The sequence below is a fragment of the Marmota marmota genome, unplaced genomic scaffold (genome assembly GCF_001458135.2).
Source record: "Marmota marmota marmota unplaced genomic scaffold, marMar, whole genome shotgun sequence".
Lineage (NCBI taxonomy): Eukaryota > Metazoa > Chordata > Mammalia > Rodentia > Sciuridae > Marmota > Marmota marmota.
In genome coordinates, this window is record NW_026000093.1 from 3,550,946 (window position 1) to 3,566,594 (window position 15,649).

General features: G+C 32.5%; 1 protein-coding gene across 3 annotated transcripts in view; it reads left to right on the top strand.

The window, feature by feature from the left end:
• Sntg1 (syntrophin gamma 1) overlaps nt 1-15,649 on the top strand; it is an 819,084-nt gene that overhangs the window by 559,104 nt on the left and 244,331 nt on the right. For all 3 annotated transcript variants that reach the window (XM_048782887.1, XM_048782889.1, XM_048782888.1), the window contains one exon: nt 13,891-13,993. In XM_048782887.1, coding sequence (XP_048638844.1) covers nt 13,891-13,993 — 103 coding nt within the window. The remainder of the gene's footprint in view (nt 1-13,890; nt 13,994-15,649) is intronic.

Below are 15,649 nucleotides of genomic sequence, written 5' to 3' on the forward strand. Positions count from 1 at the left end.
TTTTTTTTTTTTTTTTTCCTGAGCCGTGTGTCAACATGAGCAAATTTAATTTGGGGACTGGCCTGGGATCAGATGTGCAGTCAACTTTGTAATGGATTGGGCCACTTTTAGTTCTTTGCTGATGTACCTCAAAAAATATACAAAGGAGATATTTGTCAAAACCCATTACAGCAGTGGAAGCTGTAGTGATTGGTCTACTGAAATTGATTTATTATTTATTAAGTGTGATATAAGCTGAGACAATTTAACAAGCTTCTAATATGTAACACCACAGGATTCAAGAAAATATATGGAAACAAACTAGCAGTTATCATTAAAATAGATAAGATACAATCTCCTAGCATGAATATGTTAACAGCATAAAGAATACACAACGTTAATGATCTTTCAAGTTTTCCTGTCACATTGGCCTGATGGCAAAACTTTGTTAAACACAGCTTTGTATTCTTTACAAAATTATGTTTTGAAATCTCATTGTTGTTTTAATTTATATTTCTCTAATTGATAAACATATTGAACATTTTTTTATATATTTGTTAAACATTCATATTTCTTCTTTTGAAAAGTGTCTGTTCAGTTCCTTTGCCTATTTGTTGAATGGGCTCTTTGGGTATTTGGGGGGTTATTTTTTTATTTATTGGTGTTAATTTTTTTTTAGTTCTTTGTATATCCTGCAAATTCATGTCCTATATGAGGTGCAGGTGGCAAAGATTTTTCTCCCATTTTGTAGGCTCTCCCATTCATGTGTCTCACTCCAGTTGGAATGGCAATTATCAAGAATACAATTAACAATAAATGTTGGTGAGGATGTGGAGAAAATTGTACACTCATCATTTTTGGTGGGACTAAAAATTGGCGCAACCACTCTGGAAAGCAGTATGGAGATTCCTCAAAAAACTGGAAATGGAATCATCATTTGACCCAGTTGTTCTACTCCTTGTTATATACCCAAAAGACTTAAAATCCTCAGGCTACAGTGATGCAGCCATATCAATGTTTATAGCAATTCAATTCACAATAGCTAAGCTATGGAACCAACCTAGGTGCTTATCAACAGATGAATGTTTTTATATTACTTTTGAATAATTAAAGAAATCACAATATTCATCTATTTCCTTATCTGCTGCTGAAACAAGATTATGTATATATTTCCTGCTTACATCAAAGAAAGTTTCAAGGAGTGGTGTGGAAAAGGTCTAAGAATTCTGTTCCCGGTTCTTTCACAAAACAATATCAAAGAGTAGGCATGCTTTATTGCTCTTAATTGTTTCCTGTAAAATGCTATATTTGTTGCTATTAATCAGTTTTGTGGTTTCTGCACAGAAATGGAAGCGAGACAGTCAATTCCAGCAGTGAATGGAAACAGCACAGGTCCTAGATTTTCAACCCTGCATGTAACATGTTACGGATGTATTTATGCAGTCCCTGGTTTATGAAGCTGAGATAGGAACAGAGTCAGCAGAATTGTAGTGATTTCCCAGTCCAGTGATCTGACAAATTGTTGCCCCAATCAAGCTGTCAAAATGTCTTTCTCATGCTTCCTCTTTCCTCTCACCAGGTTGTATTTGTGGAGTAGCTCTGTCCTGGGGGCTTTGCAACCCCACGTTGCTATGGAGACCAGAGAAATATTAGACATAGAAGTGAAAGTAGCTCCTTTTCTTCCTCTTATTAATAACAAACAGAACCCTTATCCTACTCAAAACTTCAAATATAACTAAGGCAGGTGGAGTAAGAACAAGGGAATTTTTAAAGACGCGTGAGTCTTATGCCTTTAATACTCCATATGGGCTGGGAGCCCGGCTCTCTCATTCCCACCTACTCACCACCTGTTTTGTAAAGGCAATGTTTATGAGAATTACAATCAGTAGTTTCTTGAAATGCTGTTTTATTTGAAAGTATTATTTGTGAGTTCACACACTCTCAATGAACACTCATTCTTTTAAAATGTTTGGCTGGATGTAAACTGTCTCAATCTTATGTTTCAAATGAATGACCTCAAGTCTTCTGAAATTGGCATTTACTTCAGTTCCTTTAATGAGATGTAATTCCTTGTGACTACACCATTGCTGGAACGTCACACAAGATGCATAAATTGCAGGGGCCTCTGCTGAAATGCAATCATAGTACTTGAAGATTCTCGTATTACTGGAAACAAACTATGTTTAACATAGTATCATACTCTGCTTTTGGAGATTCCTTGGAATGAGATAATGATTGATTTGGTTTGAAGAGGAACGGGAATGAGAATGAAATCTGAGTCTGAAACCCAAAGGATTGCACATGAGAGTTCCTAAAGGGTTTGTCTGTTTTGTCATTTAGGTACTGATGATGGAAGGGTCCTTTTGGACTCTGTTGGATAACAAAAGTAGGGCTTAAAATTGAAAAGAGGAATAGAAAACAATCTGAAGTCACAAAATAGAAAGGCAATGATTTTATAATTTGATAAAGGTCATCCTTAGCTATCCTCACTCATTTCCAAATAAAGAAGGAGGCATACCTGATTTCCAAACATATACTAAATTTTGAAGAATCACATAAAGTCCATGGATCTTGTATAATTCGATAAATATATTAATGGATTTTATAAGTATTATATGTCTGACATTTCTGTGTATGACAGATTGCTTGGAAGACTGAAATTTAGAGTAATCACTGAATAATAGAATGGATTATTTTTTTCTTTAAATATTTAGCAACACATAAGAAAGACTATTTTCTTCCTATTTATTTAACACGATACATTTGGGACATGCACAGATATTTTTAAGTGTTTTTTGAATTACGGAGTTCCCAAAGAAACCATTGCTTTTCCATGGTGGCACAGCTGTGTTTCCCTGGGAAGACTTCAGTTTAATAGGAAGTTCTGGTACAGCCCACTCCACAGTGTCCCCACGGTGCTGATTATGGTATCAGATTATCTGTGTTCGCAGGGGATGGATTCAAAATTCAGAATAACATATTTAAATGACTCATGCAATAGACTGAAATGACATTATATGACAGGGAGCAATGTAAGCAGTACTAAAACATTTACTTCTTAGTTCTCTGTTTTGCAAACATTTTGTGATAATATGCTTAAACAAATATTTAGCAACCATATTCTGCAGCTGTAAATCGAATGTGGGTGTGATAGTGTTTAGCTTTGTTTTTCAGTTCTTGGCAATTCATTATTCTTGAGATAATCTTATACAGAATTTTAATAAATAAGGAAAAAGTGTTGCTTTCTCTCTTCCTTCAACAATTCTACTTAACTCTGGTACCCTAATTATAAAATAGGCATTCATATAACTATGGATTTACACTTATGAATTTAAGGTAAATATGTGCTAAGTTATTTGCATTAGATGCAGTCATATCAATATTTTCAACTGTATGATAGTTTATTTCAACAGTTTGAATTTTGTTTGTAAGTAATGCTACAGGAATAATCATAAGTAACTATAAAGGATAAGTCAAAGAAGAGAAGAAAGTATTAAACTGGAATCCAAACCCAGAACCTAGAAGGGAGATCTACATCCTTAAGTTACATCTGTAAAACTACATAGTAAATGGAAATATTGCAAGTCTTATGGAGATGTTCTCTTGGTTTTCTCTGTCCTCTATAAATAAGGAGATGGAGGTTGATATGTGCTGATTATCATTTCAAAATTGATATTAGAATAGAATATGCTTTTTAAGAAACTGTGTAATATTTTCTTTTGACTTATTTAAAAAAATTATCTAAAAATTTAACTGAAGTAGAAACATAGAAATTGTCTATATTAACAAGGTTCCATCTAACATTTTGATTTATGCAGACCTGGTAAAGTATTACACTTAAATATATACTTTTAAAATCATGCTGAGCATATTCATCTCCTGAAACATGTATCATTTCTTCATAGTGAAAACATTCCCTAATCTTTCTTCTTGCTTCTTGTACATAGTACCTAACTATTACCTGTAGTCATCCTACAGAGCAAAACTCCCCAGAGCCCCTTATTCCTATAGAACTCTGTTAAGTAAAATAATCCAGTCACAGAAAGACAGGTACAGCATGTTCTCACTCCTATATTGACTATCAAAAATTGATTCATAGAAATTGGGAGTAGCATATTGGTTACCAGAAGCTGGGGAGATGAGAGGAGGAGGGGAGTATTGGGAAGCATTGATCAGCGAGTACTAAGTTTCAGTTAGGTAGGAACATGGATGTCCCATTGACCTTTCTGGAAAGTAGGAGGGGAGAAGTCACTTACACATGGACATCTTGTCCACTCTGTCATGTATTGTCTGCTATATTGGAGCAAGTCACTTAGCTTTACAGTGTTTTCAAGTACTCATTTGTAAAGTCAAATATGACTTTTGTTTGTTTCACAGGCTTTATTTTATAAAACTAAAGCTGTATTGTATTTAGGCACTTAGAGTAACTGTATAAGCTCTTATTTTTAATGATAATTAGTATATTGTGCTCTTATTTATTTGAATAAATGTGAGTGATCAACCATTCAATTGATTGTAAGACTTTTCACAGGAACAAATTTAACAATCAAAAGAACATATTAGTTAAATAGTATGGTCCAATTGCCAGTAGAGAAAATATTGTTTTAAGAAAGTCTTGAATATTTTAACAATGTTGCATGTCATGTGGGTCGTTTTTATCTCTGAAAATGTACTGTTTAGGAACTTGTTGTGTATTTCAGTTCATTAAAGATGACAGCAATATTCAAGAGAGGTAAATTGGAGCTTTGCCATCATAAAATGTGTAATTTACATGTTGGTATAGTTTTGTTTCTACTGTCTCAAATAATCTTTATCAAACATGATGTAAGAATGAAGCTAATTTTTCTTCATCGTTTTAATCCAGATAAGAGTGACATAGTAAATATTATCTTCTTCCTTGTTTTTTTTTTTGTTTTTATTTATTTATTTAACCTTAGGAAGTTTTCAAACCATAGAAATTTTCTTTTAAGATCATTCAAAAGCATGATGTCAAGAGCTAATGGTGGCCTGGATAGGAGCTGCGTATAGAAATTAGGCGCACTGGCATACGCCTGTAATCCCAGCTGCTCTGGAGGCTGAGTCAGGAGGATTACAAGTGTGAGGTCCATCTGAGCAATTTAGCAAGACCCTAAGTAACATAAAATACCTCTGGGTTCAATCCCTAGTGCCCCCCCCAAAAAAAAAGAAGTTAAAACCCAAACATAAACAGAAATCTACTTTATTCATATCTCTTAGAAAGAAGTCATTAACTCAGCAGAACATAAACAACAAGCAAAACTTGCAATATTTCCATTTACTATGTAGCTTTACAGATGTAACTTAAGGATGTAGGTCTCTCTTCTTAGTTCTGGGTTTGAAGTCCATTTTAACACTTTCTTCTCTTCTTTGACTTATCCTTTATAGTTACTTATGATTATTCCTGTGGTATTACTTACATACAACATTTTAATCTACTTGGATTTATTATCAGCACATTGTATAAAACTGTGCTGGTTTATTTTCTTCTGTAAGAATAATCAGATATGTTGGCAACATTCATAATCAGTTCTTTAAACACTAAATTTAAAAAAAAAAAATCTCTTATCCTATATTTCAAGTATTTCTAGTTCACGTATGTTAAGATTTATTGGAGTTTTGCTCATTTCCAGTGATTTGTCTTCTCTAATATCAATAGGGTATCAATTTTATTATGTGACTTCATAGCATGCTCAGATATTGAAAGTTCGAATCTTCTATCCCTACAACTGTTCTTTTTTCTAAGATTTTCTTGTGTGTGTTTGTGTGTGTGTGTGTGTGTATGTGTGTGGACATGTTTTAAAACTTATTTATTCATTTAATTTGGCTTTATAGAACATTTCAATAAGTATGCAGCTTATGAGGGCAAGGGAGAAATTTTGTTTTCTGTTCTTTAAAGAATTTTAAATTTACTTCAAAGCAATCTATGCTTATTAGTTAAATCCCTAAGGATTTTGTAGGGTTGATTTTCCATATTTCTTCTGGTGTTTACTATTGGAATTGGAAAAGGTAGTATTTTGTTTGTTTTTGCTGTGCTGGGATTTTTGAAATTTAATTTTATTTTTCCTTTATGTTTATTCTTTGGCACCCAGGGATTGAACTCAGGGGCACCCAACCACTGAGCATATCCCCAGCCCTGGTTTGTGTTTTATTTATAGACAGGGTCTCACTGAGTTGCTTAGTGCTTCACTTTTGCTGAGGCTGGCTTTGAACTCATGATCCTCCTGTCTCAGCCTACAGAGCTGCTGGGATTACAGGCATGCACCACCATGCTGGGCTGTGTTGGGGTTTCAACTCAGGGCACTCCACAAGCAGGATGAACACGGTACCACTGAGCCACAGCCAAGTTCAGAAAAAAGAGTATTTAATTTCTAGTATTGATTGAAGGACTTCAACAAGTTACTTAGTTAATTTAACTGTTATTCAGTGGAGTCTATTGGATTTTTTAAGAATCATCCAGTGGTATTTTTAATAAAGAGAGATTATGTTAAATTCTCAATGGCTATGAAAGTGATTTTTTAATTTCATTCCTTTTTGTCAAAACTCATCAAAGATTATTGAAAAATCATGGGGATAGAGGGCATCTTCAGATAATACCTGATTTTAATCAGTATGGTTTTATCGTTTTAACATCTAGGGCAGTTTTTATTTGTTTGAAATCAACTTTATTGAACTTATATAACAAGGTGGCACCTGAGGCTATTTAAATACATCTCTGGACAAGATAGAGCTTGCTGCCATTGTATAGCACAGGTTTCAAGGGCAGAGACAGACAAGGGCAGAGGAGAGGTTATATCTGCTGTAAGTAGATTACATGTCAGCACAGGATGGGGCAGTTTGGGAGATGCTTATCTGCATGGAAAATGACAGATAAAGCAGGCAAGCAAAGAAAGAGGTATGTAGCGAGCTGTATTAATTAGGTTAGTGAGCAAAGAAATCACTGCTGAGATTTCTGAGCAAAGAATAGAAGGAGGTGAGAACAATACCAATGCAAGTGTTTACTTAAAGAGCATGCTGGGCTCAGCCCTAAGCAGGGAACAGGCCAGTGGGTTGCTTCTATTCTCATTTCCTTAGCAGTTTTATTAGAAATTGTTGCTCAATTTGACCAAATATCCTTCTAAAGTATTTTAAATATCTAGTGGAAATATATGTCTTTCACTTGTTGATGAAATACTGATAATAATTTTTGAAATTAATTTTAGTGACAATAATTTCCAGATTTTTTTAGGGTTTTCTGTTTAGAAATAAAACTATATAATCATAGCACAATATTGTTTTTTATTTTCTGAACTGAAAAATGCTTATACTGTTTTTATAATATATATGTGTATATAGATATATGTGTATAGATAGATAGAGATAGAGATATTTATATATTCATTTATTTATCAATTATTTTCCATCCATTCATAAGCCAATGCATGAGAAAGGATCCATTTACTTGATGCATTCATGAGGTGGTTATTTTAGGGTAAATGAATAGTAAAGCACATTACAGTTTCTATTTAGTTTGTAAAGCAACTTGTCAAACTCAGTCCTCAATGTCATGTTTAAGATCATTTACAGCCAAGATTCAGGACTTTAGGCAATAATGAACTGAGCTCCATGTTAAGGTGAAACGCTAGGTGACCATTCCCCTCAATGTCATCAGCGAAAAGCAATAGTTAATATTCTTCTCTTATTTCTCCTGAAACCAGTGAGGCCAGTAATGAACATCCTTAAAATCCTGCCTCACTACCTTACAGTCTCAGAAGATGTGTGTGTGTGTGTGTGTGTGTGTGTGTGTCCTGATGTGTGCTCCCTATTGCCCCAAGCAAAGCAGCCATACTCTCTTTCTCAACAAGTGAAAGCCATCCCAGCTCTGGCCCTCTTGTGATCACACACATGAATGGTGGCTCGTACCTAAATTCCTCTTTGAAACCTTATAAAAATAGAATGGCCTCCCAGGAAACAGAAGAAAGAGTCAAAGAACAACAAAAGATTTTATGAGGTTTTCCTTTTTACCAGTAAGTAGAACATAAGGACACCCAGTTGATAAACTGAGTTGTTAGATTTGTAATGAATTTAATATTAAACCCATAAATGTCACTAATTCTATTTCCCTTTTCCATTCTGACTGCTATCATTCACTAACCTCTGTTGTTTTGCTCAGGTACTTAACCTAAGGCAATTTGAGAGAATAACTATGCTAATTGGAATCATAAAATGTGAATGAAAACAAAAAAAAATGATAATGGGATTTGTTGATGCAGATTTCTGATTTTACAGGAAATATCTATTTTCAATCATTTATGTTGTATAAACTGTGTTTTCAAACTTGACAATATTAGACTGATAGAAAGTGCTTTCAAAGCATAGGAGAAAACCTGAAAAAAAATACACACTATCTTAATTCTCTTCACTGAAAAGGTTAATATCCCTACATTAATTAAGAAAAGATTATGAGTCAAAGGCTCAAAACAGACAAATACCTATATGTCTGTGGCTTTTTATTTCAAAGCAAAATCTGTCCATGGTGAGATTTTATGGATTTTTAAAGTTCTTAAGTTTCTCAGTTATACTTGAACAGAATTTCAAGGTTGAAGCACAAATGTAAAGATATAAAAGAGAACAGTTGTCCATTACTATTTCTTAAGTACTCAAATGAACTTACACATGTCATATTTGCACTTATTTTTAACCCTACATATTATTTATTGCACACTTTGAATATGAGAATTCAGTTGCTTTATTCCACTTCCTCCTATATTTCACTTTGTCAAAATTCTCCAGTCAGTTATGTACTATTGATGATATCAATGTTGTGTTTATACTATCATGTCAGTGCAAATCAATAAGAAAAAATAATAAGATCAAAGTAAGCCAAAAAAAAAAAAAAGAAATCAAAATTGGACTTTGAGTGTGTCTTGAATTTATATAAAAATAAAGCATAAATAATATTGTTATTGTATATAGCAAATCATGATATAAAATATTCCTCTATTGATTTAACTATTCATGTTAAATTTGTTAATATTAACAAAATCTTATGATATTTTCATATCAATTTTGTACCTAATATTCTACAGTGAGCTCTCTTAATGACCCAATTATATCCTATGTAATAATGTCTATAAGTTATTAAATATTTCCCATCCTTAAAATACTGTTATCTCTGCATAATTACAATTTCCTTTTTTCCCAATTCTATTACATATTATTTTCTTTCTTGTTGATTGCATTAAGACCAGAAAAATATTAAGGAATAATTGACATTTTTACCTCATTGTGAACTCAGAGATAAATTATTCAATAATTTCACCATTAACAATGATATTTAAGTTTTTTTGTAGATATCCTTTTAACATGTAGGATAATAGTGTGTGTACTCAGTTTTCTAAAAGGTTTTATCAACTTTTTTTACATCTATAAAAATTATTGCATCATTTTCTACATTTTCTTTTTACTTTTAATATAGTGAAATACTTTTTTTTTGCATTGTTTAAAAATATTTTGTGTTGATAAAGCCACTCATATTGGAATGCAATTTATATTCAATAAACTTATACATGCTTTAAAAAGTACACAATTTGACAGTTTTATATATCTGGGTATACATGTACATATATGTTTGTTATCACTTATATCTAAAACTCTATTGAGATTTATTCTCAGCTCACTATCCAAAAATCAACAGCATAGTCAAGATCAAATTTTTCATTTACCCTACCATTTTATTTTGCCACCTTATGATTCTTTCACTTCTTCCTTTCTTCCCTTTAGTGAGATAACTAATTTGATTTGTAACACTATAGGCTAGTGTGCATTTTCTACCATTTTATATAAATAAAATTGCATTATGGGGAGTATTTTACCTGACTTCTTTTACTCAGTGTAATTATTTTATACTCTTTCCTATTCTTTCAGTTTATAGTTAAATCAATAGTACATTTTCATTTCTTCTTATTGTTGAATAATATTCTGTTATAAAAGTATGCCTCTGTTTATTTATCCATTCACCTTTTGATGGAAATTTAAGATGTCTGCAGTTTCTGAGGATTGCAAATGCAGCTACTATGAGCATTAGTGAAAAAATATTTGTAAAGATTTAAGCTTTCATTTCACTTGGCAAATTTCTGAAAATAAATGTGCTGGATCCTATAGTAGGTTTACATATCAATGTTTTGAAATTTCCAAGGTCTTTTCTAAAGTTGTGCATTTTATATTACCATGAGCAACACCTGAGATTCCTAGTTCCTCCACTACCTTGCCCAAGCCTAGTATCTTAGGCACTTATAATTTAGACATTTCAGAAGAATTAGAGTGGTATCTCACTGTTGTTTTAATTTTCAGTTTCCTGATTTCTAATCATGTCAATCATATTTTTATGCACTCATTTGCCATCAATATAAGTTTCTTAGGGACATATATGCTTAAGAACTTTGCCTATGTCTTCCTGGATCATTTACTTTATTATTGATTTTTGAGAATTCTTTATATAATTTATCAGATAAAGATTCATTTCCTCACAGCTTGTAGCTCCCTTGAGAGTGTCTTTCATACAACAGAATGGTTAAGATTTTATGACTTCCAATTTAATCATTTCTTCTTTTGTGGGTTGTTTATGTGTAATAATTAAGAAATCTTTTTCTACTGTACTGTCACAAAGATTTTCTTCAAAGTTCACTTCTAGGAATTCTATAATTTTACGTTTTATATTTATGTCTCTCATTCAATTTAATGTAGTTTTAGTATGTAGTTTGAGGTACAGGTTGAAATTCTTTTTTTTCCTTTTATTTTTAATGATTACACCTGAGATTCCCAAAGCACTGTTGATTGGGAAGATTGTTCTTTGACTTTTGTTGAAAATTATTATTATTTTTTTTAAATTTCTGTTTGTGCCTGTTTCTGCACACTCTTCAAATTTCATCTGTCTCTCCTTTTTGACAATTTCACATGGCTTGATACTTTGTATAATTTCTGAAATCAAGTAATGTTAACAATTGTTGAGGGAGGGGGGATAGTAGAGGATAGTAAAGGTAGCAGAATACAACAGTTACTAATAGGGCATTATGTAAAAATGTGGATGTGTAACCGATGTGATTCTGCAATCTGTATTTGGGGTAAAATTGGGAGTTCATAACCAACTTGAATCTATTGTATGAAATATGATATGTCAATAGCTTTATAATGTTTTGAACAACCAATACAAAAAATAAATTAAAAAAAAAAAACAATTGTTAAGAACAAAACTTTTCAGAGATGGTGTATTCTATATTTCTTGAATTTTTACATGAATTTTAGAATACAGTTGTCAAATTCTGCAGAATAGTGCTGCCTTCCCATTGGAATTGCCCTTATCCTACCAGTATTGAGTTCTCTGGTGCACTTACTTACAAATTTTAAAATTACTCTTAGAAATAATCAGGAGATTTACATGTATAGAACTTCATAACTTTTGTTATGTTAATACATAAGTATTTTGCATTTTGTGCTTTTTATATATGGTGCTAGATTTTAAGTAAGAAATTCTGATAGCTAAGACACACAAAAAAATAACTGTTATTTGTATATTTATCTCATACCCTGCAGTGTTGCTAAAAATAACTATTATCACTTATTAGTTTTAATACTTTTACCCCCTGAATTGTCTATATAAATTATCATGTCATCTGGAGATAAAGATTTTTGTTTTGGGAGTGGGGGGAGCCTTGGGTTGTGGCTCAGTGGTAGAGTGCTCGCCTAGCATGTGCAGGGCCCTGGATTCAATCCTCAGCACCACATAAAAATAAATAAAATAAAAGTCTTGTGTCCAACTGCAACTAAAAAATAAATATTAAAAAAAAAGATTTTTGTTTCTTCTTTTTGAATCTGGGTACTTATCCCCTCATCCTAGAATAGTACTCAATTAAAATTTTGACTAAAGGTGGTTACTATGGATATTCTTTTATTTTTTCTTAACCCATGGATTTAAGGCTCTCAATCTTTCACCATTTATAATGAAGTTACTATTTTTATAGGTCTCCTATACCAATTTGAGAAAATTCTTTTCCACTATCATTATTTTCAGTGTTTATTACAAACTTCTTAAGGCTGTGGGCTCATGTTTATGACCCAATTTGAGAATTTTTCAGTTATTTTTTACATATTTTTACAGTCTTAATTTTCTTTCTCATCTCCCTTTTGATATAAACTTTGTATGTTTTGCTCTTATCATGTGGGTTACTGAATCTATGGTTTCTTAAAATCTATATCATCTCTGCTGTTCATTTTGGGTAAATTCTACTGTTCTAGCCTCATTTTCATTAGATCTATCCTTCCTCATCTCTATTTTTGAGCTAATACAGAAATTATTTTATTATGTTATGTTTATTATGTTATTCGGTCTCAGATCTATAATTTCCAGTTGGATCTTTGTTATAACTTGAAATTTCTTTGCTGGGATTTTGTAATTTTTCATTTAAAAATTACTTAAAAGATTTGTATTTCCTCTGTGAAACATTTTTATTAGGATTGCATTAAAATTCTTGTCAGACATGTAAGTAGACTTACATTTTGGTCTCCCTGGGTGTTTATACCATCTGTGCCTTTGCCCAGATTTGTTGAATGTGACTGTCCATTGGGGTGGACATACAGGTGAGACCACACCTGCCATTCTCTCCTAACTAGGAAACTCAACTCATATGTGACTAAGACTAAAGATGTAGAGATTTTTGAGTACTCTGCTGTCAGTTCATTTAGCAGGTGAATTATTTCTTTTATCAACTTAAAATTCACAGTGGATATAGGCATCCATTGAATCTCAATTTCACTTGCAGCTGGAGAAAAAATAGTATTTCCATAGGTTTTTCAATTTCCTCTCACTTCTTAGAATTACCATCATTCTCACATTTCATATGAAGATTATGTCATATATGCTCTTAAACAAATATCCAACTGTTCCACATATATTTGGGTATGATTATACAAATTGTGGTAAGTTTTCATTTGAATTACCTTCTTTAGAATAGAAGGTCTTAGTTATATAAACATAGTTTTCATGTCAAAATTGCTAGGAAAAAATATAGAATCAGATATCACAAATTACTTTGTATTAATTAAAAAGGAAATTCTCCCCTTTTAGTATTGCTGATACAACAGTGTTTTATGTTAAATAAATTAAATTCACATAATAATCATATTGAAAACAATTTTTTTGTCAGAAAATTCCAATATGTGATTTATCTCAATGTTGTTAGTTGATTATCTTTTCTCTTTCAAATTGATATTTTCAAAGTGATACTCCTGGTCGACACATGATTTTTATTGCATTTTTGCCAATTTGTTTATCATGATAGGCAGTGATGTGTCTCAATAGTTTTCTTTTTTAGCAAGAATTCATTGCTTCACACAGAGTTTTGTGCTCTATGGTTCCATTTGCAATGCATATTTTGTTTTTGTGGTGCTGGGCTTCGAACCCCATCTTGCACATACTTGACCAGTGCTCTACCAATGTGTCACACTCCCAGATCTACAATATGTATTCTAGACCATGTTCAAGGCTATTTCTGTGGCTGAGATCCCATGCTGTTGTTGTCCAAGGAGGTGGAAAGAGTTTTTCCTGATTGAGTGTCCTGGTACCACTAATTAGGCAAAGGTAGTTTAGACCATAAGCCCAAGAAGACCTCAATAAATGTGAATGGAAGTGCACATTATATATGAAAAGGAGACCACCAAGAAAAACAGTGAGGATGGACATCAAAGGTTGTATTATTACAATGTAGAGTCATCGATTCCCTCTGATTTCAAAAAAAAATGTTTCTGACCAATAAAGAGAGATAGGAGGTAGAAAAGACAACCAATAATTTCAATGTTTTGTAATCATATAAAATTATAAGAATAATGATAAATGTTCATTTTAATTCTTTTTATTTTTAGGTTCAGGTTCTTCGAAATGCTGGAGAAGAAGTGACTCTAACTGTTTCATTTTTAAAAAGAGCACCCGCCTTCCTTAAACTCCCATTGAATGAAGACTGTGCATGTAAGCACTTTTAGAGAATGGATAAAATATTCACATGATCACACTCATTTTATAAAGCACTATTTTCTGACCAATAATTGGCAATCATTGGTCTGGATATTAGGATGACTACCTAAATATTGACATTTTAATCATAAGGTGTTCTACTAAGGCTTATTACCTTGCATGCACAAGGCCCTGGGTTCAATCCCCAGCACCAAAAAAAAAAAAGGCAAATGTTATTTTGTTTCAGAGTATTCAACACAGTCCTTTTACAACCTGTAATTGAAGAAACATTGTTTGTTTCAATATCATAACAAACATCATTTTGCATTTCGTATTTGTATTGAATTTTATTCAGAATATTTGATAAATACATTTTATTTAGCTGAGAAATGATGCACTTAGTTAAGTAGGAATTTATACATAAGTTGTCCTGAAAAAAAGTAGAAAGTTTGAAGGAAGGATTTTCCTTTGTGGAAATGCAATAATTTAAATAAGAGTTACTTTAAAAAATTCTTTATCAGATATATTTTTTCTCTTTCTTAGTTTTTTTCTAATTAGTTTTACATGACATCAGAATGCATTTCAACTCATTGTACACAAATGGACCACAACTTCTCATTTCTCTGTCTATATAAGATGTAGAGTCACGCCATTTATGTAGTCATACATATACATATGTAATATGAGGGTGATAATGTTCCTTTTATTCCAACATCCTTCCCCTCCCCTCACTCCCCTCTGCCCAATCCAAAGATTCTCCATTCTTCCCTAGCATGCCCCTCCACCTCCGCTCCATTATGGATCAACATCTGCATGTCAGAGAACACATTTGGCCTTTGGTTTTGGGGATTGGCTTATTTCGCTTAGCCTGATATTTTCCAGCTCCGTCCATTTACCTACAAATGCCATAATTTTCTTCTTATTTAAGCCTGTATAATATTCCATTGTGTATATATACCATATTTCCTTTATCCATTTATCTGTTGAAAGACATCTAGGTTGGTTCCACAGTTAGCTATTGTGAATTGAGCTCCTATAAACACTGATGTGGCTACATCACTGTAGTATACTGATTTTTAGTCCTTTGGATATAAACTGAGGAGTGGGATAGCTAGGTCAAATGGTGGCTCCATCCCAAGTTTTCTAAGGAATCTCCATACTGCTTTCCAGAGTGGTTGTACCAATTTACAATCCCACCAGTAATGTCTGAGTGCACCTTTTCCCCTACATCCTCACCAACACTTATTGTTGCTTGTATCCTTGATAGTTTCCATTATAACTGGAATGAGATTAAATCTTAAAGTAGTTTTGATTTGCATTTCTCTAATTGCTAGAGGCATTGAACACTTTTTCTTATGTTTCTTGATCGATTTTTTTCTTCTTCTGTGAAGTGTCTGTTCAGTTCCTTAATCCATTTATTGATTGGGTTGTTTGTTCTTTTGCTGTTAAGTTTTTTGAGTTCTTTATATATCCTGGAGCTTAGTGTTCTGTCTGATGTGCATGTGGTAAAGATTTTTCTCCCATTCTGTAGGCTCTTCCTTCACATTACTGATTGTTTTCTTTGCTGAGAAGAAACTTTTCAGCTCAAATCCATCCCATTTATTGATTCTTGATTTTATTTTTGTACTTTAGGAGTCATGTTAAGGAAATCAAATCCTAAGCTGACATGAT